The following is a 26074-nucleotide window of genomic DNA, read 5'->3' as shown; positions in this document are numbered from 1 at the left end:
AGGGCAGGCAGACATGGGTTTGAGTTCCAACTTTGTCCTCAACTCTTTGAGAGCCTAAGCAGTTGCTTGACTCATCCAAGTTGGAGGGCCCCCCTAAAACTTGAAAATCATAACTGATGTCACAAAGATTGTTTGAGGATTAAATATCACAAACTATGATTAAAAAAGTACTAGAAACATTTAAAAAGAGGATCATAAAAATACTGATAGCATTCACCAGCTAAGTACTTAAACCAGGCACTGTACCCCACTTTTCATTTGCCATCTTATTTTGGTCCTCCCAACAGTGTTAAGGAGTTGTTTTATATTCTTTTATAAGTAAGGAAACCGAGCTTTGCATGAGGCTGAAACACTATGGCCACCTGATGCGAAGGAATGACTCATTTGAAAAGACCCTGATGCTGGGAAAGATTGAAGGTGGGAGGAGAAGGGGACAACAGAGAATGAGATGGTTGGATGGCATCACCGACTCGATGGACACGAGTTTGAGTGAACTCCGGGAGTTGGTGATGGACAGGGAGCCCTGGCATGCCGCAGTCCATGGGGTCGCAGAGTCCGACACGACTGAGGCACTGAACTGACTGAAACACTTGTAGGAAGCCATGCACCCCATGGATGGAGACTGGACTTCCCTCAGTGATGGGCATGAGGTGGCTGCTGAAAGCATTTAGACAAGAACTAGGCTACCTGGAGCCAACAGGGACCCTTGGCTCAGTCATCAAACAGAGGCCTCCAACCTCTGTGGCCACTTTCCCTCCAGACCCCTGAGGACTTCATTCCCAGCATCTTTTCCTCAAAGACTGTGTGTGTCACACTCAGGCATCGCCCTCTTATCTGATGACTCTCAATCCTAATTCCCCAGAAGTGCTGGAGAATGCACTCTTTCATCAAATGTTTATTGAGTATGTTCCAGCCCCATGCCAGGGGCTAAAGGAAGAGAAAAAACAGACATGGTCTCTACTTTCTTGAGCTCAAACTGTCAGCCAATAAAATGTAAGTCTTGGGCAAGAGCTGAGAAGGCAGACCCAAGAAGCTATGGCAGCACCGAGTAGGGGTATAAGCCCAGGCTTGGGATCTGAAGGAGCAGCAGGAGCCAGCTTGGCAAAGAGGACAGGAGAGCACGTTTTAGAAAAATGAACATAGCCGTGGTTGATAGAGACTTTTGGAATCAGCCTTGCCAAGTACCTCTTCATTTTAACAGGCAGAAATGCTTAAGGCAGAATTCTAGCCCAACAAGGTTCCTGGAGCCATTCACAGCCCACACTGAGCCATCCACCCTCCAAGGCCCACATCGCTCGTCCTACCAAAGCCGGAGAGCACCATTGGCTTAAAATTCCTCCCACTGAGATGTTTCCCAGTGCCTGGTCTTCTCTTTGCCCCTCCATGCTGCTCCTACTTTGCAGTTTTAATTCCTAATGTTCCCATCCAGGGAATCCTGGTCCATTTCCCAATGGGGAGCATCTCTGCTGCCCTTCCTGGATCTATGTCCTAATATTAACTTGGCAGTCAAATTCCTAGGCTCAGATCCTGGCTCTATCACTTGCTGGCTGTGTGACCTCAAGCAAACTTTTGGTGCCTTAATTTCCTTATTTGTAAAATGGGGGTAATAACATAGCACCCTGGCTGGTCCCCTGTAAAGCCATGTCCCTATGTCCCTTGTCACAGGATGCGATCCCTACATGCTGGCCAGTGCACCTGCCTTGGGGGTTTGTAAGCTCTGCGGGCACAGACCACAGTCACCATGGCATTTCCAATACCCACACATGGAAGGTATTTGTGGAATGAATAAATGGCTAAGACAATACCACAATCGAAAGCTGAGTCTACCCATCCGATTGCAGTAAGCATATAGAGTCACAGTACTGCTTTCCTTGTGGCCCAGATGGTAAAGATACTGTGTGCAACGTGTGAGACATGGGTTCGATTCTTGGGTTGTGAAGATCCCCTGCAGAAGCAAATGGCTATCCAATATTCTTTACTGAAGAATTCCGTGGGCAGGGGAGCTGGCAGGCTACAGTCCATGGAGTCGCAGAGTTGGACACAACTGAGAAAATAACACTTTCACTTTCATCAGGGAATGTTCACTGGGGTCTTATAACATGCCAGGTACTGGGCAAAGCTCCTCACATTACTGCATTTAATTTTCATGGCTTCCTGAAACAGTGAATAATTTAATGAATGTGAAACATCAAATACTTGATACATTCTTAGTGCTTAGTTAATGTTAGGTTTAATTATGACTATTATCCCCTTTTACAGAGGAAGAAACTGAGGCTCAGAGAGGTGAAGTGATTTACCTTAAGTCATACAGTTTAGCAGTGGAGCCAGGAGAGGGACCCAGGCTAAAGGACACCCCAACCTCCCTGAACCCCAACACTCATGAGCCTCATTCTCCCTTCAAACCTGTAGAACTGAACTAAAGACTTTTAGGGAACATACTACCTACCTAATCATTTGTCTTCTGCCTCTATGCTGGCTGAATTCACAATATTTGGGAACTCTATTTTAGAATATTTCTTGCTTAGAGCTGGTGTGGCAGCGTTTAATATGGATGGAGAACGTTTCTAAATTAATTACTTCTTTTCAAATCCCAGGAAAGGTTCAAATTTATGTAAGCCTCAAGTTTCACTTCAAAGTTCTAATTCTATTTCCTTTCATTATACTAATCAGGCTGCACCTGGCCAGACCTCACCTGTTGGGAACAAATGGGGCTGCCAAACATTTCGTTCCCCCTTATCTACTTCCCTTCCAGCCCCTGCAAAGAGCACCAGCTGATGATCACGGTGCCTGGACCAGGCCTTTGGCAATGGGCATCAGCCCCTGGCAGCAAACCCTTCTCCCCGTGGGAATGGGGCTAAGTCCCAAACAAGACTGTGATGTTGGCAGCACCGCTCAGAGGGGGCCCCACACCTGCTTCCTTTCACCTCCTCTGGGTAAATTCCTTCATAATCTTGGAGCAGGAAAGAGCCTTTCTAATGTTGATACAAAGCCCAAAGTCATACGAGGAAATTTTGAGAAATTTTACCACATGAGAAAAATCTAAAGTCTCTAAGTGGGGAAAAAACCCCCCCGCACCGTAAGTACTCTCTTGGGAAACTTGCAATCATACCACAGACAAGTCTCACCGCCCTCCTCTTTTATTAGAAAGAGCTCCACTAAAACCAAAAGGAGGGCTTCCCTGGTGGCTCAGAGTTGAAAAACCTGCCCGCCAGTGCAGGAGACACAGGTTCAGTCCCTGATGGGGGAAAATCCCACATACCACGGAACAGCTGACCCTGTGGGCCGCAATTCTCGAGCCTGTCCCATAGAGCCTGGGAGCCGCAGCTAATGCAGTCTGCAAGTTCTAGAGCCTTCGCTCGGCAACGAGAGAAGCCACCACAGGGAGAAGGCTGAGCACTGCTCACCACGGCTAGAGAAAAGGTCCACGCAGTGACGGAGACCCAGCACAGCCGAAATTAAATAGATAAATATTTAAAAACAAAAAGTCCAAGATAGATGAGCAGTGGAAAATGCAAATGTTCCTGAAATGTGAAAAGATAACCGATTTCAATGAAAATGAACAGTACACTAAAATGCCATTTCTCACTTATCAGATTGGCAAAAATCCAAACCACAGTCACAAAACTCTGCTGTGAAGCTGTGGGAGACAGATGACTCCTATCTTGCAGGGAGAATGCAAAATGATGACCTCCCCCAATGTGGAAAGACATTTAACCGAATCACTGAAATCCTACATGTCCTTTATTCAGCAGTCCCACATCTGTGAACAGATACTGCCACTACTCCTGGACACATGAGAAATGACCAGACACAAGGTTGTTCACTGCAACTTGGCTATAACAGCAAAAGTGTTGGAAACAGCCCAGTGCTCATCTAGTTAGCTAAATGACATCACAGTGGAATACGACACAGCTGTGAAAAAAGAAGACTAAAAACAAGAAAAGAATGAGAATGCTCTCTCCATTCTTACACTCTAGGATTTATTTAAAAAAGCTAGTCACAGAAAAGTGTACATAAGGTGCTATTTTTTGTGTGTAAGAAAGTGGCAATAAAAGAGAAAATGGCAAAAAAGAACATATATATGAATGTTTGCATAAAGAAATCAAATGCTGGAAGAATAAACAATAAACATTGGAAATGCTTGAAGACTGCATAAACAAATATGCTTCCCATTAGGAAGCTTAGAAGGGAAGACCAGGGAGGGACCTAAAGATCCTGTTGGGGAGGGAATATCAGAAGCAAGAACCTCTTCAAATGGTTAAAATGGTCCTGGAGTGCCAAAAGCTGAAAGTAAAGTACAGATATGGTTTGCTATGCTTTGCTAAAAACCATTACTTAATAAGCACTCACCCCGCTCCAGTACTCTTGCCTGCAAAATCCCACGGATGGAGGAGCCTGGTGGGCTGCGGTCCATGGGGTCGCTAAAAGTCGGACACGACTGAGCCACTTCACTTTCCCTTTTCACTTTCATGCATTGGAGAAGGAAATCGCAACCCACTCAGTGTTCTTGCCTGGAGAATCCCAGGGACGGGGGAGCCTGGTGGGCTGCCGTCTATGGGTCACACAGAGTCGGACACAACTGAAGCGACTTAGCAGCAGTAGCAGCAATAAGCACTCAGTAAGCACCTATGATGCCGCAGGCCTTGTATATTAAGTGAGGCCCAGTCCATCAGACACGCTCCTTTCCCCTCAGGGACTGACAGCTGTGGAGGGAGTAAGTGGAGGTGCAGAAGGGCATGGCAGTGGGCTTCATGCGCAAAGGAGGAGCTACCTAATTCTCCACAAGGAGAGAACAGATAGACACTCAGGGGGCAGAAATGGCAATCTGTAGGGACACTTGCCTGGCAGCCCAGTGGTTAAGACTCCGAGCTTCCAATGCAAGTTTCAATCCCTGGTTGGAGAACTGAGATTCTACATGTCGTGTGGCACATTCAAGAAAATATTAAAAAACAAAACAAAACAGGGCAGCCCATGTTGCATATGGAGAACGAGGAAGGGCAAGAGTTGGAGGTTGTCTTCAATCATAACAGAAGCACTGGGCCTCCCAAGCCCGCCTGCAGGGCTGCACCTAGGTGCCCAGCTGGGACTAACACTGCAGGGTTCATCCAACACGGGCAATCCAGTTTTTGAAAGCCATCCTAGATGGACTCTCTGTGGCACACCTCCCACCCCAGACCTCTGGCTCTAAGCCCCTGTCCTTGCTCTAGGAGCTGTCCCAGAGCCTTTCTGCTGTTGGCGGGGCGGGGGCTTTTGCCTACAACTCCATGGGAATGTGGACCCGTTGAACCACATTTCTCTGGAACCCTCTCTTATAGAGTTAGAAAATACCAAACTGGATGATAACCGGACATGCCGAGTTGGGGAGAGAAAAGTAAATTACACCTCTCTAGCCCTGGAATTTGATGGGATTTTAATGTCAATGATGAGTCGAATTAAGTGGTGGCCCACTGTGACCCCAGTTCGACGCCGCTGTGCTGTTGAATTCCAGCTCTTCCTGTCCCTGTGCTATAAATACCCCCTTCAGCACCGGTCTGTCAGCAACGCCAGGATAATGAGCTGCTGAAGGTCAGGAAGGGTAAAGGAAGCGGATGTTTCACGGGGCAGGTGGGAGGGAGCTGCCGAAGGGTCTGACAGTTGTTAGGAGTTGTCAGAGAGCAGAGGGAACAGGACTTCGTATGGACTGTCACTCATACTCACACACACACTCACACACACACACACACTCACACACACACAGTCTGATAACTCTTGGAGATACAGGGAAAACTCTAGACATCTGCCCAGGATCTAAGATAGAGGCTGAAGTCATTTGATTTAGCTATTAAGGAAATGGTGACCTGAAGCCTAGAAGACTTGGGCCCATCAGGGTTACAGGACTGCGCAGTCATTTGTTCTGTTTCCCACGCAGGGAAACAGGAATCCCAAGGAATCCCACTGGGTTCCTGCTCTTTGGATCCATCCCATCACCCCAGTCTGTCCAGTTCCCTCCGTCCCACTGATATCACCCTGGGCTTCAGCATCGTCCCCTTACCTGGCCCAGGTGGGAGGCTCTGAAGTGTCTCCCTGCAGAGAACCAAACTCACCCTCTGAAAACTGTGGTCTGCCACTCCTCCACTCAGCCCCTGCAGTGGCACCGCAGCTATGCAGCTCCAAACCCCTTGTCAGAATCCAAGTCCCTCACCAACTTGGTCCAAACTCTCCTCCCCAGTCCTGGTTCCCATGACCCTTCCATCTCTCTGCTCAAGACAGTGTGGAAAACGCTTCAAGTTCAAAACCTGCCTTGTGGGTTTTTGCCTCCCAGTCCTTTACTTAAAGGAACCACATGGATCCTACGAGACCCAGGGCAAAAGCCGCCTCCTTCAAGATGCCTTCCCTGGTCATTTTCTAACTGTTTGACTGATCCCAAACTTTAGCATGCATTCTAATCACCTGGGGGGTTGTTAAAATGCAGAGTGTGCCTCAGTCGGTCCGGAGTGGGCCTGAGATTCTGCATTTCTAACAAGCTTCCAGTGAGGTCATACTGGAATCCAGGAACATACCTGGTATGACAAGGTAGAACATAATTCATGTGGAATTTATCACATACAACCTTGCCTTACTAATATGCAAACATGTGCCTTAGCTTCCCTTCTGGAATGAAAATTCTTTGAGAGCAGGGACCTACAGAAGAGACAGTTTTTTTTTAAGAGGTAAGAAATGTTTTAAATATTTATTTATTTGGCTGTACCAGATCTTAGTTGCAGCAGGCAGGATCTAGTTCCCGGACAAGGGATTGAACCTTGGGTAGAACATCACAGTCAAACTGCTGTAAACTAAAGACGAAGAAAAATATCTTTTTGTCTGAGACAAAAAGATACACTTCATTCAAACGAGTAAAAGTAAGTCTGATGACTAACTTTTAGAAACCAGAGAACCATGCAATGAAAACTTTAAAGGGTTGAAAGGGAAATAAAAATCTTACCAGACTAGAATTCTATATTCAGCAAAAATATCTTTCAAAAATAAAGGTAAAATAAACAATGGTTTTCATGATCTACACTACTCTATACAGCCCTACCAAAAATAGTAAAGGAATTTCTTTGGGTTAAAGAAGTAATGATCCCTGAGCTTCCCTGGTGTCCAGTGGTTAAGACTCAGTGCTCTCAATGCAGAGGTCACGGGTTTGATCCCTGGTCAGGGAACTAGGATCCTGCAAAGATTCCACATGCCGCACATTCCAGCCTAAATAAATAAATAAAGTTATGAAGGAAACGAAAAAGGTTATCCAAGATGGAAACAAGGACTTGCTGGCAAGGATGAAGAGCCCTGGAAAGGGTCAGTGTGCGAATCAATAGCAATAAGCATTGACGAATATGTAAGACAATGATAAAAACATCTTACAGGGCTTCTAACATAGGTAGGTGTAAAATACACTGAAGCAATGGCACAGATGATGGAAAAGTGTGAAGTTAGGTCAGGCTGTGAGAGTGTTCATACCCTGTATTTGAAGTGGGGGAAGGATTCATATGAGGCAGACATGAAAGGAAGGGAGCAGAATGTAATCCCTGAGTGAAACACTCTGAAAGAACATCTAATCAGAGAGTTAGCAGAGAAAAACACTTTAAAATATTTACCTGTGTTAATCCCTCCCCCAAAAAAGGGAACAAGGGAGGAATAAAGAAATAAAGTCAGATGGGAGAAATAAAAACTAGATAGCAAGTTTGCTGATTTAAGCTCAACAATGTAAGTAACTATATTACATTTAAATGACCTGAATATTCCAGTTAAAGATAATCTGACTGGTTTTTTTAAACTATATAAAAAGTCCTAATATTGAATTCAGAAAGGTTAGAAATAAAAAGACAAAGATATACCACAACAATCCCAATAAAAAAAAGAAAGCTGGTATAGTTACAGTAACATCAGATAAAATAGACATGAAGGCAATAAATATTACTAGACATAAGGAGATGCTGCTGTTTAGTCGCTAAGTCACGTGTGACTCTTTTTCAGCCCCATGGACTGTAGCCCACCAGGCTCCTCTGTCCATGGGAGTCTCCAGGCAAGAATATTGGAGTGGATTGCAGTTTCCTTCTCCAGGGGATTTTTCTGACCAGGAATTGAACCCAAGTCTCCTGTGTCTCCTGCATTGGCAGGAGGATTCTTTACCATTGAGCCACCTGGGAAACCCAATATAAGGAGGGACATCATTTCAACAAGAGGATTCAACAATCCTAAATGTCTAAGAAATGAATACTTTAAAACATGTAAAGCAGGAATTAACAAGACTGAAAAGATAGGTAATCACACTGCAATACCTCTCTCAGTACCTAGGAGACAACACCAAAATCCATAGGGATATGGAACATCTGAAAAACCTGATCTAATTGATACCTGTAGGATATTCCATCCAAATATGGCAAATACTCATTCCTTACAAGCATACGTGAGCATTTGCCAAATTGAACATATGTTTGGACAAAAATCAAGTCTTACTAATTTTAAACTTTGGAGTCATACAGAATATGTTCTGTGACCATGGTGGAATTGTAACAGCAATCATATAAGGTTGCCTAGTAGAAAGGCAACTAGGAAATCCCTAAGTTTTTAGAAATTAGCAGTAGATTTCTAAATAAATCATGGGTAAACGAACAAATCACAATAGGAATTTAAAAATAAGTTTGACTGTATAATAGTGCACATATGACACCAGGAAAATTCTGTGATGCAGTTAAGTAGTACTTAGAGGAATTTTTATAACTTTAAATGCCTACCTTAGAAAAAAATTGAAAATCAGTGATCTAAGTGTCTGTCTCATAATAGAAAAAGGCAAAAAATTGAACTCAAAGAAAGTGCAAGGGAGGAAAACCTAGAGATAAGAGCAGACGTACATGAAATTTTAAAAAGACGTAAACTGAGAAAAGAAAAAGTAAAAAGTTACCAAAGATTAACTCAAAATGAATCAAAAACCTATACATAAGAGCTAAAACTATAAAACTTTCAGAGGAAAACCTTCATGACATTTGATTTGGCAGTGATTTCTTGAATATGGACACCAAAGTACAGATAAAAGTAAAAATAGATGTCCAAGTGGGAGGGGACACGGGTAAACCTATGGCTGATTCATACTGATGTTTGATAGAAACCAATGTAATACTGTAAAGCAGTTATCCTTCAATTAAAAATAAATAAATGTAAGAAAAAGAAAAAATAGATAAATTAGACTACATTAAAATTGAAAACTGTGCATCAAAGAGCACAATCAACAGAGTAAAATGCAACCCACAGAATAGGAGAAAAATATTTGCAACACATATATCTGATAGGGGGTTAATACACAAAATATGTAAAGAACTAGCAGTTGGGAGACTTAAATAGACATTTCTACAAAGAATAAAACAAATAATCAATAAGCACATGAAAGAAATGTTCAATATCACTCACCATCGGGGAAGTTCCTACATTCAACAACCACAGAAATAAACCATCTGATTTTTAAAAAAGGATCAAAGGACTTCCTTGGTGATTCAGTGGTTAAGAATCTGCCTGCCAACACAGGGTACACAGGTTTGGTCCTTGGTTCAGGAAGATTCCATATGCCCCGGGGGAACTAAGTCCATGGGTCCCAGCTACTGAAGCCCATGTGCACCCTGGAGTCCACATGCTCATTCGACAAGAGAAGCCACCCCAGCGAGAAGCCTGTGCACCACAGCTAGAGAGTGGCCCCGCCTGCCGCAACTAGAGAAAGCCTGCATGCAGCAGCAAAGACCCAGCACAGCCAAAAGTAAATGAATGACATTTTCAGAGTTCACAAGCTTTATGTTTCAAAACTGGCTGAAAGACTTGAATAGGCATTACTCCAAAATATATATAATACAAATGGTCACTTAGCACACGAAAAGATGCTCAACATCACTAATCATTAGGAAACTACAAATCAAAACCACAATGAGACATTACCTTATACATTAGAATGGCTATTACAAAAAAAGAAAATAACAAGTATTAGCAAGAATGTTGAGAAATTGGAGCTCTAGCACATTGCTGGTGAGAATGTGTAGCCACCATAGAAATATAGCAGTGCCTCAAAATAGTAAATATGGAATTACCATAAGATCCAGCAATTTCACTTCTGGTTATATATCCAAAAGGAATGAAAGGAGAACTCAACCAGTTATTTGTTCACCTGTGTGTATAGCAGCATTATTCACACTAGCCAAAAAATAGAAATACCCCAAATGTCCATCAATGGATCAATGGATAAACAAAATGTGGTGTATATACATACAGTGGAGTGTCATTCAGCCTTAAAAAGGAAGGAAATTGTGATACATGCTACAACTTGGATAAATATTATGCCAAATGAAATAAGTCAGTCACAAAAGGACAAATACTATGTGATTCTACTTATATGAGATTCTTACAGTTAGTCAAATTCATAAGGAATAGCAGAAAGTAGAGTAATAATTGCTAGGGACTAGTGGGAAAGGAGGATGGAGAACTATTGTTTAATGGGTACAGAATTTTAGTTTGGGGAGATGAAAAAAGTTCTGGAGATAGATAGTGGTGATGGTTGCACAATGAGGTGAAAGTACTTAAGGCCACTGAATTATATACTTAACATGGTTAAAATGATAAATTTTACATCAGGCATATTCTACCACATTAAAATAAATGTTAAAAAAGAATGTTCAGAGATGCTTAAACAGTCGAAAACTTGAAGCAGTTTAAATATCCGTCAACATCTAAATCGATACATACACTGTGATAGAAGCATGCGGTGGAGTACTATGCAGCAATGAAAAAGAAAACCTACTGTGATATACAACAGTATGGCTAAATCTTCCCTGAAGAGTCCCTGAATCTTTGAGAAAACTGAACCAAGGAGATGCACTTTACCAACTAAGAAAGACATTCTGTCCCTGTTGGAAATGACTTTATAATAAGCTGCCCCCTTTTCGTAGTGCTTTAGGGACAAATACAAGTCCTAAGTAGTCCTCTGCTCTTAATATAAGGTACCCAGGAGCCCTAGCCTGACATAACACAGGGAAAGGAACAAACACAGCAATTTATATCTTTCCATCAATTCCAATTCTCTAGTTCAAGATGCAGGAGAAATCGTTACTTTCCAACACCAAAGACATTTGTGACTTTAAAACAACAGTCCCAAGACACACTCCTTTAAATCCATATCTATAGAGAATGGCCTTCCCCATTCAAAGTCCACATTTTCCCACTGGAGCATCACTGAGATGGAGTCTTTAGGGACTCAGACAATGAGAATGTGTAAACAGCAAGTTTTTGCTGTGGGCTCAGTTTCCACATCCATCTGAATGCATTGAACTCCCTGCTGGAGGATACTATAAGGCAGGCTTGGGTATTTCATAAATGGCTGGAGAGCCTCTTATTTCGGGTAACACGTCCTAGTCTAGCATTCCAGAAGCACCATTCCTCATCAGAGCACAGCCCATAACCAGGACATCATGGAAGATTGAGTTTTAAGCACTTACTTTCATCATTAGAAACATTCCCCAGAGATGTGTGGTTGGAATAACGCTTGTTTTCACTTTCGTTGAGACATCTTTCAATCCAGCTCTCTAAAAATGAAAAATAAAGAAAATCACACTGTTGGTGTTTGCAAAGAGACAGGAACATCATCAATGCACTAGATTAAATGCCCATCAACCTTCCTCTGAGATCTGCCCAGACTGGAGTTGGGTTTAACATGAAGCCCAGTATGCACCATTGCTGATGAGACTTTGCTGAGTAGCTTGGAGGCAAAATGGTAATTTGAAGTCCCACTTGAGTATTTCTTGGCCAAATTCAACTAATTTTGGAGTGTTAGTACCAACTGAGTATCCACAGGGGATTATCTTTCTTCAAAAAGAAGATATTAATATATTCCTGAGAACTAGTTTGTAAAACAAAATTTGGTCAACTGAATCACTGAAGGTTTGGAGACCTATGAGTTAGCAGCAGAACCCTTAGTTCAAAAGAAAACAAAAACAAAAGCAGATACAACCCTGAGGGTTCTGGTTGAAGAGGAGGGCAGGGAAACTTGCAGCTTCCTCCACCCCTACTCTGTCAGTGACCCCTGAAGGGGCTCTTCCAAGCCCAGACTGAAAGTCACCACAGGAGGAGGCTTCAGAAGGTCTGGAATAGCTACCTATTGTTTTATTTATTTAAATGTATTTAGCTGACTCTTCTGGGCTTTAGCTGTGGCACACAGGATCTCCAGTCTTCGTTGCGGCATATAAACTTTCAGTTGTCTCATGTGGGAGCTAGTTCCCTGACCAGGCATGGAACCCGGGTCCCCTGCATTGGGAGCATGGCATCTTAGCCACTGGACCACCAAGGAAGTCCCTGCATTAGTTTTAAAACCCAAAGACCATAGGATTTTTTTTAAAATCCAATTCCAGACAATACAAATGTACTTTCCAAGAAGTAGCATAATGCTTTTTCTATGATCTAGAGCATCCACTATTGGTTCGTTCATTCATTCAATGGCATCAGGTAAGTACATCAGTTCTGCTACAATGTTTGTTTTGAAACCACAAATGTGTTCAATGCAAGTGATACCTTAGGGAACCATTTGTGCCTAGCACAAATTTTCTGTTTGCTTATGCTTGATTTCTTTCCTAGAAAACATTAAGTGAATGCAGAAACTGCACATAGCTGAACTGAGCCCTGTAGGAATATGCAAAAGACACGCGTGCTCACACTTCAAACATCTACCAGCTACTTGAGTTCTTGGCATGGTTTGTGAGCCACAGATAGACCACGTTCCACCGTTTCACACTAACCCACAAACTGTGGCCCTACCACAGTTCACTTCCAAAAGTAAATTTCAAGTCTTTTTCAAGGTCAAGTGCCATACTTATTGTATTTATATGCCTCTTAACCATTTAACATGTGTAAAACCGTGCTATCCTTCTTATTAGGGTCCTATCTTTTTCCCCACGCGTTGCTGACAAAGTTTTTAAGCGTTGTGCCCCTAGTTTATTATTCCAGTGAATGCTGTGCTTTCTGCTGTGCAGTTTTGTAGAATGGTGATAACTCGGGGGGATGCATATTAGTATTAGAGCAGAACTGATTACACCTATGAATGTGTGTTTTGAACAGTGCTGTCACCTGCTGCCTTCTTTATAATATGGGAGCTGGCATTTACGGAACCCCTATTTTAATGTTAACATATTTCATTGAATTCTGACCACAACTCTCTGAAGTAAGGATTTTCATCTCCAGTTTCCCTAGAGAGCAACTGAAGCTTAATCGAGTAATGTGACGCCTCATAATTCAAAGAGCCAAGGAAAAGTTCATTACTTAGTAACATATTGTTAAAGGAAACCACGCTAACACTGGCTCCCGAGCAATGTAGTGAGGGGAAAGCAAGTGCCAACAGCAGACTGAAATGTTGGGGTTTTGGTGTGTATTGAATGTTTCAACAAACTGCTTTTTTAAAAAAGCTGCTTCCCCAATTGTAAATAAGTAGCAGAGAAATATCCAAGGAGTGGAACAGGCACCAGCTTGTTAAGAGGATATGGAAATCTGGTATTTCTAAGGAAACAGGGAGCAGCCGAGAGATTCAAAGCATTAAAACGCGACCCGCTGCCAGAGAGCAAACGCACAATGTAGAAACAAACAGCTTGCAATGGTTTCAAAGCTGTGATGACACAGGGTGGGTGTTTGTCATCACATCTTATGCAAAACCACATCTGGATACAAATCTCCAGAAGTCTTTTCAGAATTCTCCAGAATGCCTCTACTCAGATCTTCTAACCCTTTCAAGTCCTGGCACATTTTCCCTGGCAACAGCCGTGGCTGATGTCAGATGGCGTCTCATGAAATTTGCAATCCCTCCCTCCACCTAACCATACCACCAAAATCAATTTCTATTGTTCGAGGTCAGCCCTTGGTCTCCCTAGCTAGGTATGCACACCTACTCACTCTCATGTGCGTGTGGGCACACACATTCACAAATACACTGCCACTCTCCTTCGTCAGTAAAAGGGAACACTCTCACCCATTTGCCTGTGCCAGAATCAGGTTTGTTATCATCATTGTTATTCCGCAAAGGGGCCTATTCTTGCAGGTGATAATCCCCAGCAATTGGAAGGGGGAACCCTCTCTGAAGAGCTCACTGCAACATTCTGGAAAGGAGCTGGCTCTGGTCACCAGCTGGGCCAAGAGATGCAACAACCGTCCACAAGAGTTCAAGTCAAGTAAGAGCTGTCCTGAGGGCAGTCCCTCTCCCCCACACTGCCCAACCCCAACCCTGGAGAGAGATGAAAGCAAGGTGACAGGAGGGAGAGAGGGGAGAGAGAAGAAATCTCATCAAGTACTCCTTTCCCCCATCCATTGCCCCCAACTCAGACCTCTCTGACCCATGGCTTAAGCTTGTGTCCACTCTGCTGCCCAGCTCTGCTCCCTGGAGCAGCGCAGAGGAGGTCTGGTCTCTGAGGCACATGTCAGATATAGGAGGAAGCCACACGTCTTCATTTTTTTCTAGTCAAAGTGGACCCCACTTGTTTCAGCACTTTCTTGGGAGAAGTTGTTCCTCTACTTTTTAGCCATCCAGTTCTCCTGCTTCTGGCATCTTCTATTTAATCAACGTCTGTTTGAACATGTGGGGCTCAGTGAGCTCTGAGGGTTCAGACGGGGTCTAAGCTGTGCCAGATCTGGCAGAAACACCACCTCTGTTGTTCTAGACATGGGGGTTTCCAGAGTGTTCAAAGTTCTTATATTCCAGACAGTATGAACACAACATTCTGAAAAATCTATAGAGGCCACAGGCCTTGGAGTCACAGGTGCTTTTTGAGCTTTGTCTTCTTTCCTAGGGGGACCCTTAACAGTGCCATCTGCAACTCATGTCCCATAAGTCAGGTTGCTCCATAGGACTGAAAGGCCTCTCTCTGTTCAGGTCACCTGATGTAAACATTACATACTTTAGAACTATTAATAATGGGTTATGGTCTTACAAAGATCAAGAATTAATCAGCCAGAACGACAGGCATACTGAATGTTTAATGAAACACTGCATTCATCTATCTTATTCATTTGTAGATTGTGTGCGTGTCTGTGCTCAGTCATGTCCAGCTCTTTGTGACTCCCATGGACTGTAGCCTGCCAGGCTCCTTTGTCCATGGGATTTTCTAGGTAGGAATACTGGAGTGGGTTGCCATTCCTTCCTCCAGGGGATCTTCCCAATCCAGGGGTCAAATCCTCCTCTCCTATGTTTCCAGCATTGGCAAATGGATTCTTTACCACTGAGCCACCTGGGAAGCCCTCATTTGTAGATTAAGGGGCTTAACAAAGGCCACCATATTCTGAGCTCTTATGGGTCAAGTATTATGTAAACTCATTTGGTACACCATCATACATAATCCTCATAACAGCCCTACAAGATAGGTTCTATCAATATGCCCATTCTAAAGATCAGGAAACTAAGGCTCAGAAAGATTAGATGACTGGTCCAAAGTCATCCAGCTAGTAACAGGAGGATCAGCATTCACACTCAGGTCATAACCACAGTGCTGTCTCTCCAAGCGTGCTCTGAGCTCTCCTTGTGGCATATCCCATACGGTCTCCAGAACACATTGCCAGTATTGCAGCAATGATCACAGTCTGCCTTGTATCACAACTTGTGCTAAAACTCAACTTACATATTACAATTTTTGCTAAGTTCATTTACATGTTTCTTTGCAAGCCTTTGTTTTACATAACAGGCTCCTCAGTTCAGAACTTGAACATCTTAAGAATGCAGTCCATTCTATTTATTTCTCTTGATTCTCCACTAGTGCCTGGTATAAAGTTTTTCTAGACTGGCTTCAACGAACATTATGTTATTGACATGAATGATATCAAAAAATGCACAGTGTATAAGGAGATATATCCACATGTCTATAGAATTTCCTAATTGCTTTCTTTTCTACCACATACAGCATAGAAAGGAAAACACATCAAAGGCAATTTTCCAAATAGAGAAAAATTTAACAAAAATGTATTTTGTCCCATGTAGATCAAGAAGCTGTAGTCAAGTGAGTCTGATATAAACATGAGTAAGACTGGTTTCTGCCCTCTAGTTGCCATCAAAAAAACAAGGCGGATGCTCCTCCATCAGCTCATGATTGGTGGGACCCTGTCATTTTTGTTCACCTGTGCCCAGGAGCTGGCACTCTTCCTGGGTGCACAGATACAGTACAATAAATATGTTGTTGAATGCATTACTTCTTTTGAAAAACAACAGTAAGTTCCTACTGGCGATACTATGTGAGTTTTTACATGTGTGGAAAAGTCATAAATTAAAACTCAGGACAATATGATGTGATATGCCTTAATATCTATATTTCTTGTTATGAAAAACAAAAGTTCTCATACTGTGATCATCACAGCAGTATTGGCACTGTGCTCTGGGACACTGGAGAAGCAGAGCTCAATTCACACTTGGATAATGTCCTGTTCCCACCTGCCTCATACTTGATCCATAAAAACCATCTGACCTTTTAGGAAGGACGAGCCTTGCTCTAAGTGTCCAACAGGATTTATAGATGACTGTGAGCATAGGCTCCTGGGCTGCAAAGCATCCTTTCAACTGACTTATCTGGGATCATGGGCAGGAAGGAGGATGCCTCATAGATTTTTCATCTTACAGGGAGTTTAACCCACATTCCTTAGAGGCCAATCTTCATGCCTCCCCACTTCAGATCAGAGATTTGGAAACCCCAATTTGAAGTGACTTTCTCAAGTTCCTAAAATGAGGTTGAGCAGAACCTTAAATGGTTGTTGGGTTTCCCAGGAGGAAATCTTGCTTCCCTTTTCAGCAGCAGCAAATAACAATTAGGAAGTAGCTGCACCGGGGGCACGGCACACCCAGACCAGTCCAAGACTCAGAGCAGTGCTTTGCGAACATACATTGGCCTGGCAGGAGGAGCCGACCACGTTGGTTGCCAAAAGGCACATAATCCTTGAAGTTTACAGGGCACCCTGACACAAAGAACCTGATCTGAGCTTCACAGTCAACTTCATGGGATAGAAAATTACACCACGTCACAGATAAGGAATAGCTTCCTCAGTGGCTCAGCGGTAAAGAATTCGCCTGCCATACAGTAGCAGCAGGTTATGTGAGTTCAATTCCTGGGTTGGGAAGATCTCCTGGAGGAGGGCAGAGCAACCCACTCCAGTATTTTTGCCTGGAGAATCTCATGGACAGAGGAGCCTGACCGGCCACAGTCCATAGGGCCACAAAGAGTCAGACACTCCTAAAGGACTGAGTACGTAGGCACAGATAAGGAAACTGCACATAGCTGTGGCTTGCTGGCAGTGGTGTGCCCGAGGTCACACAGTTCAAAGGTATTAAAGTCAGAATTCAAACCCAGATCTTCAGGCTCCAAAGCTTATGGTTATTCTTCCCACTGCATCCTACAAGAGATAGATGGGCCCCAGGCTGAATAGTTTCTCCCCTGTGGACAGAAACTCCATAACAGCAGGATCATGGAGGAGGCTGGACCCTGTCCAGATAAAAAATAAAAGACCATGCATTCCTCATTCTCGAAGTCAAGGAGACCTCTCTGACTACACATGCACAGAAAGGCTCCTTGGAGGTCCAAAAGGGGAAGGGGCACCACCCATAGTAAGTGATGTCAACGTACCCATAGGTCTCTTCCCTAGAATTCATCTTGGCTAAGAGATGTGCACACACACAGGGGAGGACCCTAAGATACACCCAATACAGACTCAGAACCAGGCAAAGCAAGATGATTGGCCAAAGGAAACCCAGAAGAAATGCCCCATAAAATTAATTCAATTACTACCATTCTGTCTCCTGGAGCCCACCTGCGTGTCTGTCTGCATGTACCCTTTTTTCTCCTAATAAACACATTACTTGTTTCACTCCTGTCTCTATGTGCAAATTCATTTCCACATGAATTTGCCAGGGCCTTGTCACTGGCCACTGGACCTGGCGGTCTAGTGGCAAGGATTCAGCGATCTCACTTCAGACTCTGGCCGGGAACCCTGCTTCAAGCCACTGCACCCGAGGCCACCCAAGAGCAGGCACAGGCCAGTGGTTCCCTCTCATCCATCCATCTATTTATTTTGCAAATACTTATCAAAGGTCTTCAGTGTAAAGTTCTAACAGGAGAAATGAACAGGGACTTCCCCGTGTGTTCTTGCCTGGAGAATCCCAGGGACAGAGGAGCCTGGTGGGCTGCTGTCTATGGGGTCGCACAGAGTTGGACACGACTAAAGCTACCTAGCAGCAGCAGTAGCAGCAGTCACCATCTGCAGTGATTTTGGAGCCCAAGAAAATTAAATCTGTCACTGTTTTAAGTGGTTAAGGCTCTGCACTTCTAGTACAGAGGGCGGAGTTTCGATCCCTGGTTGGGGAACTCAGAGCCCACATGTCAGGTGGTGTGGCCAAAAAAAAAAAAAAAAGAAGAAAATAAAATAATTTTAAAAAGAAGAGATGGACAAAAGCTATTTAACAGGAAACTATTATATTACAGCAGGATATTTCTGATGGATGAGTTTCAGGACCTGAAAAGATGTTGTTTTCTTATGCATTCTTTTTATTTATTTCCCTCACTCAGGTTAAAACCCAGTATTCAAAAAATTAAGATCGTGTCATCTGGTTCCATCACTTCATGGGAAATAGAGGGGAAACAATGGAAACAGTGACAGGTTTTATTTTCTTGGGCTCCAAAATCACTGCAGATGGTGACTGCTGCTACTGCTGCTGCTAAGTAGCTTTAGTCGTGTCCAACTCTGTGCGACCCCATAGACGGCAGCCCACCAGGCTCCTCTGTCCCTGGGATTCTCCGGGCAAGAACACTGGAGTGGGTTGTCATTTCCTTCTCCAACATATGCATGCATGCTAAGTCGCTTTAGTCATGTCTGACTCTGTGCAACCCTATGGACAGCAGTCCTCCAGGCTCTTCTTTCCACAGGATTCTCCAAGCAAGAATACTGGAGGGGGTTGCCATTTCCTTCTCCTGCAGATAGTGACTGCAGCCATGAAATTAAAAGATGCCTGCTCCTTGGAAGGAAAGCTGTGAGAAATCTAGACAGTGTACTAAAAACCAGAAACATCACTTTGCCAACAAAGTTCTATATAGTAAAGCTATGGTTTTTCCAGTAGTCATGTGCGGATGTGAGAGGTGTACCATAAAGAAGGCTGAGCACCGAAGAACTGATGCTTTCAAACTGTGGTGCTGAAGACTCTTGAGAGTCCCTTGGACAGCAAGGAGATCAAACCAGTAAATCCTAAAGGAAATCAACCCTGAATATTATTTGAGGGACTGATGCTGAAACTCAAGCTTCAATACTGTGGTCACCTGATACAAAGATCCGACTCATTGAAAAAGACCCTGATGCTGGAAAAGATTGAAGGCATGAGGAGAAGGGGATGACAGAGGACAAGATAGTTGGATGATATCATTGACTCAACGGACATGACTTTGAGCAAGCTCCAGGAGATGGTGAAGGACAGGGAAGCCTGGCGTGCTGCAGTCCATGGGGTCACAAAGAGGAGGACACATCTGAGTGACTGAACAACAGCAACAACATTTCCCTCCTTCTTAAAAATGTAAATTCTAACAACCCTGAGAATCTTGTTTGGTGCCTAGTCCCCAGGAGCCTGGAGTGGTGTCAAGCACAGAGCTGGCCGTAATGGTTGTGATGAAGTGAATGAAAGAAGAGGGAACATCCTTCCTCAGGAAGACCTCTGGGAAGAAACAGCACTGGAGCAGAGACTGAACACGGTGAGGGAGTGAGCACTTCTGAGGTTCTGAGACCCGGGACCACAGAGACAAAGGCTCACAGGTGGATCATGAGTGATCTGTTTATGGAACACGTTTGTGGCTGATGCAGAGTAACCCCAGGGAGACAGTACAAGATGAAAGAGAAGGTAGAGGCAAGCCAGGAAGAATGTGGAGCCAGTGGTTAGAAAAACTAGCTTTCAAAGCCCAGTCCTTCCACTTACTAGCTATGTAACATTGAGGTGGTTCCTGAACCTCTTTCAAGTCCTGCCTTCCAGGTTTCTCCAAAAATTAACTGAAATGACATAGGTGATGCACTTAGCATGCTGGGCTTGTGGGAAAGTGAGGGAAGCATGGTCTCTACGCACCAGGTGCTCACAGCTGTGGTGGGGACAGTCAAGCATATGTTGAGGGCTTTCCAGGTGGCTCAGTGGTAGAGAATCCACCTGCCAGTGCAGGAGACACAGGTTTGATCTCTGGGTCTGGAAGATTCCCTGAAGGAAGAAATGGCAGCCCACCCCAGTATTCTTGCCTGGAAAGTCCCATGAACAGAGGAGCTTGACGAGCTACAGTCTGTGGGGTTGCAAAGAGCCAGACACAACTGAGGGACTAAGCACACAGACGCAGCATTTATTGAGTGCCCTCTCCACGCTGGTCACTCTGCTTGACCTCTCCTCCTCACAGCAGTTCTGGAACAGAGCCCTGAACAGCTCCAGCGCTGTGGGGAGGAAAGTGAGTGTCAGACAAGCTAGGTGAAGTCACCACTACAGGTCTGTCTGACCCCAGTGCTGTCGGCTGTCACCCGGCACCCTGCCTTTCTAAGCAAGCGGGTAACCGGGAGTATGTCTAGATGACGAAAAGGGGCTTCCAGCTCACCTGAGCTGCTTCACAGCGGGTAGTGGGGAGGGCATTTCAACTGGCCCTTAAAGAGGTCCGCATCTGCCAGACCAAGGAGGAGAGAAGGGTGTTCTGGGGAAGAGGGCCACCATCACGGACAAAGGCACAAAATGGGCTCTGGGAAAGGTGAGGAACCCACTGACCCGTGACCCAAGGCATGGTAGGGGCAAGTGGGGGATTCCATTAGGAGCAGATTGCAAAGGCCTCACTGCCCCCTGTCCCAGGCCAAGACGCCTGCAGGCAGCTGGGAGCTGGCCATGATTTGGAGCAGCGGGGGAATAGCACGATGAGCTTTGTTTCTGAGGAACTGGGTGAGAGCAGGGAGTTCTTGACTTATGCAATACCTGAGGAAAATGCCGCCTGACTTAGGAAGCGTCACCGGGTTTTAATAGAAAGCGGCATCCATCTTAGGAAGTGTCACCAGGTTTTAACAGAAGGCGGCATTCATCCTCTTTCCATCAGCAGTCTTTTGGGGCGCTGCACTGGGGCCTATTTTAGGAACGCACAGCTTTAGAAATGCTACATAAAAGAGCTGACAGGCCACACGTGAAGCTACCCAGGGAGGACCGGGCCCCAGGTCCCTCTGGGGGTGCCAGGGCGCACCCTCACAGCCCTCCCCCAGACCCCAGTCATTACCAGTGGACCCGTGCCGCCGGGGCCTGCTCCTGTCTCCCCTCAGGCCCGGATGTGCGTTCCTCTGGATCATTCTGTCTCGGCCCCTTTCCTGTCTCCCCTGGGGCTCCCCACGGTGGTGACACACAGGTTTGTGTGGGAAGTGGGCCCAGGAGGTGGGCAGCTGCGACCTCTCCAGGGTGGGGGCGCCTCAGGTCAGTGGGTTGCCATGGCAACACTACAGGCCTTGCCCCAGGGGCCGCTGGGTTCCAGGAAGGGGCCCTTGTCCCTGCCTCCAAGGGGCAGCCCCACCCTGGCCCTGCTCTCATTCCATCCCTGGCCCACCAAACAGTGATTTGGCACCAACTGTTTGCCAGGCTCTGAGGCTCTAGTGGTGAACGTGCAGCAAGGTCCCTGCTCTCAGGGAGCTTATACTCTGTGGTGGAGACGGAAGAAAACCAAGAAACACGATGACTTAGAGCACAACGAGTGTCATGAAGAAATGGAGCCAGGGAACAGGATACAGAGAGATGCGGGTGCGGTTTTAAGGGGCAGGGACACTGAGGGCCTCTCAGAGGAGGTGATGTTCAAGTGCAAAGGCCCAAGGTGGGAGGGGGCTCAAGGGTGTGAGGAAGAGGTGGGAAACCAGCGTGGTAGGGGAGAGGGAGGAAGTGGGAGGGCAGTAGGAAATGAGGTCAGGAAGTTAGGAGCGTGACTTGCTGGCCGGAGTAAGAACCTCATATGTATTCCAAGTGTGCTAAGATTCTGTTGCAGGGTTTAATCGGGTGACATGAACTGCACTGGCTCAGAAAGGACAGCCTCAGCCTGTGAGGGGCCTTACACTCGTACATCCCACTGTCTGTTTATCAACTCTTTATAGGGTAACTTGTTACAGGCACTCAGCTAGACAGTAGGAACATAGCAGGGAAGAAGACAGACGGTTTCTGTCTTTGTGGAACGTTAGCGTTTAGTGCAGGAGTCAGCTATTCAGTAATCTCACAAATAGAGATGTCATTACAAAGAAAGCCAGGGGAGAGGGGAAAAAAAATAAGGTCTGGTCTAACCCATGAGAGTCAGAGAAGCTTCTCAGAATAAGTAGCATCAAACTGACAGCTGAAGAGTAAGAAGACACATAGTACTACCCCAGGTAAACAGAGGGAGGACGGCAGGAGAAAACAGCATGTGCAAAGGCCCCGGGGCTGGGAGGAAAGTGACGCATTCAAGAACATGTATTAATTCAACATGTGCTTAATGAGACCATCCTGTTTAACTAGCACTCTGTAAGATGCTATGGGGCATGAGCACATAAAGGCACTGCCTTCATACGCAGGGCTGGGTTAAGGAGTCTGGACTCTATTCAGTAGCGGTTTGAGAACCTCTAAAAATTTTCGAGCAGAGTGTGGCAGAAGCAAATCAGCTCTGCGGGCAGCTCCATCAGGGGCTGCTAAACACAGTCTTAGTGAGGGAGGGAAAGGGAAGCATGAGACCCTACCTCTTATCATCTAAACCTGGACATTTCTGAAATTGAAAAGCAATGCTGGTAAGAATTTTGCCAGGACCGTATACATAAACTGGGTGTTTCCATGGTAGCTCAGATAGTGAAGAATCTGCCTGCAATGCAGGCGACCCAGGTTTGATCCCTGGGTCAGGAAGATCCTCTTGAGAAAGAAATGGCTACCTACTCTAGTATTCTTGCCTAGAGAATTCCATGGACAGAGGAGCATGGCTTGCTACACAGCCCATGGGGTCACAAAGAGTCAGACACGACTGAACGACTGACACACTGTACATAAACCAGGATTGCCCCAGGCTAATTGGCACTTAATGTCCCCCTAGTAGGCCACTACAAGAGTTTAAGTCTTAAGGCTTGAATCAGAACAGATGAGTGAGATGAGAAGAGATAAGAAATGTGTCCTCTTTCTAGCTAACTGTATCCACTCATCTGGCCTAGCCACAGGAACAGTGTCCCATGTGTCTTCTTGATCTGCTGGGGTCTCGGTCACTGCATGATGTGAGTGAGTCCAAGGTGACACTATTGCCATCTCCTGGAATACTGCCTCTCAAAGCAAGCACCATCATCCTTGTCAACATCATCATCATAGCAATGACTTGCCCAAGATCACACAGCCTAGCAACTGAGCCAGCTAACTCTAACCTAAACATTAACTTAGGTTTTGATGTTGTTGTTCAGTTGCTAAGTCTTGTAAAACTCTGCGACCCCATGGACTGCAGCATGCCAAGCTCCTCAGACCTCCACTATCTCCTGGAGTTTGCTCAAATTCATGTCTATTGAGTCAGTTATGCTATCGAACCATCTCATCCTACGCCGCCCCCTTCTCCTTTTGCCTTCAGTCTTTCTCAGCATCAGGATTTTTTCTAGTGAGTCAGCTCTTTGCATCAGATGGCCAAATTACTGGAGCTTCAGCCTCAGCATCAGTCCTTCCAATGAATAGTCAGGGTTGATTTCCTTTAGGATTACCTGGTTTGATCTTCTTACAGTCCAGGGAAATCTCAAGAGTCTTCTCCAGCACCACAGCTTGAAAGCATCAATTCTTTAGTGTTCAGCCTTTTTTGTGGTCCAATTCTCACATCCATACATGAGTATTGGAAAAACCATAGCTTTGACTGTATGGATCTTTGCCAGCTATGTGATATCTCTGCTTTTAAATATGCTGTCTAGATTTGTCATAGATACCCTTTCAATGAGCAAGCATCTTTTAATGTCATGGCTGCAGTGATTTTAGAGCCCAAGAAAATAAAATCTGTCACTGCTTCCACTTTTTCCCATCTACTTGCCACAAAGTGATGGGCCTGAATGCCATGATCTTAGTTTTTTGAATGTTGAATTTTAAGCCAGTTTTTTCACTCTCCTTTTCCACCCTCATGAAGCGGCACTTAGGTTCCTCTTTAATTTTTGCCATTAGAGTGGCACCATCTGCATATCTGAAGTTGTTGATATTTCTCCCAGCAATCTTATGAGACCCATAATTACACATCTTAAAGTCTCATTGTGAGCACTAAGCTATGTCTAAAATCATACCAGACACAATATGTGCTCAAAAATGTTACTGCCCCTTCTTACTTTAGGAAAACTCAATGTAGAAAACTCTGAAGTGAGCAGAGATTAAGATGTCATTATTTGCAACTTAACAAGAATTAGTAAGGGAAGCCCAAGGATACACCAATGCCAATATGTCACAGATCCTGAACTCACCAACAGTTTCTGGAGACTAGAGAAAGTTAAACCTAAGATGTTCAGTGCCATCTCCTGTCAAAGATAAACGCAATGTAAAAGCAGCTCCCTGCTCCGAAAATATCTTCTGAGAACACCAGAGGTAATGTACATAATTGCAAAAGCAGGTTGGAAAAACGTCATTTTCTCTCCACTTCTAGCAGTGGGGAGAGTGTACCTGGAGAGCAGGCGGCTCAGGGAGAGGAGTGGCACAGGGCAAGCTGTAGACACATGGAGCCGCCATGAGTCCCAGGCATCTGTTTATGCCTGGGGCACTTCTCTGGTTTGTTTGAATTAACATTGTAGTAGTTAAGGACACAGACCGTGGGCTCAACTGCCAGGTTCAAGTCGGACTGTCTTGCTGTCACCTTGGGTGAGCAACTCCACTTCCTTGAGCCTCAATTTTTTTAATCTGCAAAATAGGAGTGGTAATAATGGCACCTCATGGGATTTGTATCATGAGGCATAGAGTATTTCCATGATAAGCACTATGTGAGTCTTAGCTACCAATATTGTAATTCTTATATCAGGCCCACCTCCCCAGCATTACTCTTTAGCTCCTTCCTGTTATCATTCTGTTTGATACTTGGATCTCTTGGTGCATGGCCTGGGAAGCCAGGAGGGCATTAATTCTAATCTTCCCCTTAAAAGGGGCTAGGTAAACTCCACAATCCTGGGCAAATGACTTAACCTCATGGACCTCAATTTTCTTCCTATATTAAAAATATCTACTCCATGAGGTTATTATGAGGATTAGGAGAATAATATGCTCCTAATATTAGTACTTAGTACTAATATGCTCCTAAGAATAAGCTCCTTAAGAGCTGACTGTACCTGATTCCCCACTCTTAGGACAGTGCTTGGCACAGAAGAACAGATCAATGAGGAGAGAAGAGGAAGGGAAAGAAATAAATGAATGAAGCACCAGCTCCATGCCTGGTTCACAGGGGCTCAGTGAATCTGCAGTTAATCTATCAAGGACTTGCTTACACAGAGCCTTGAGTCAGGCTTTCTAGAAAGCAAGCAAAGAGATGAAGCATTCCTCACAATATGAAAGAGAGGTTGATTAATATCTTAAATAAATACTTATTGAGCGCTGACTTGTGTCAGACACTCTGGCAGGTGATTTGCACTTCACTAAGCACAGAGAATAATGACATGGGTGGAAATCTTGAGAAAGAAAGGAAGAAGCAACAAGTAAACACGGAAAACGAGGATGGGAAGTATGTACACTGAGAGCCAAAGTTAAGTCAGTCAGAACTTGACGCACAAGGGAAACCCCCAGCCCCTTCCCTGCAACTGCATGTTTTTAATTGGTGTGGAGATGGCCTGGCTTTAAAAAGTGTAACTAGCTTTGGTAGCATAACAACCTCAGTTTGGATACTCTTGCCGTACGAAGCAATGTAGGAGATGCAGGTTCAATCCCTGGGTCAGGAAGATCCCTTGGAGAAGGAAATGGCAACCCACTCCAGTATTCTTGCCTGAGAAATCCCATGGACAGAGGAGCCTGGTGGGCTACAGTCCATAATGTCACAAAGAGTCAGACACAACTTAGCAGCTAAACAACAACAAAAATGAACCAATGCACGTGACTGAATCC

The 26074-nt window shown here is 44.7% G+C and overlaps 1 protein-coding gene across 1 annotated transcript in view; it reads right to left on the bottom strand.

Moving 5' to 3' along the window:
* The window catches only part of RFX4 (regulatory factor X4), a 152271-nt gene extending 130935 nt beyond the window's left edge, over positions 1–21336 (bottom strand). The window contains exons 1-2 of the mRNA XM_068970858.1: positions 21267–21336; positions 11490–11576 (exon numbers count right to left, since the gene is read on the bottom strand). Coding sequence (XP_068826959.1) covers positions 11490–11576; positions 21267–21336 — 157 coding nt within the window. The remainder of the gene's footprint in view (positions 1–11489; positions 11577–21266) is intronic.
* Positions 21337–26074: the final 4738 nt, after the last annotated feature.

This window comes from Capricornis sumatraensis, chromosome 4 (assembly GCF_032405125.1).
Source record: "Capricornis sumatraensis isolate serow.1 chromosome 4, serow.2, whole genome shotgun sequence".
In the NCBI taxonomy this organism is placed as follows: domain Eukaryota; kingdom Metazoa; phylum Chordata; class Mammalia; order Artiodactyla; family Bovidae; genus Capricornis; species Capricornis sumatraensis.
Note: the sequence above shows the minus strand (reverse complement) of the source record. Positions and strands in the feature narration are given on the sequence as shown.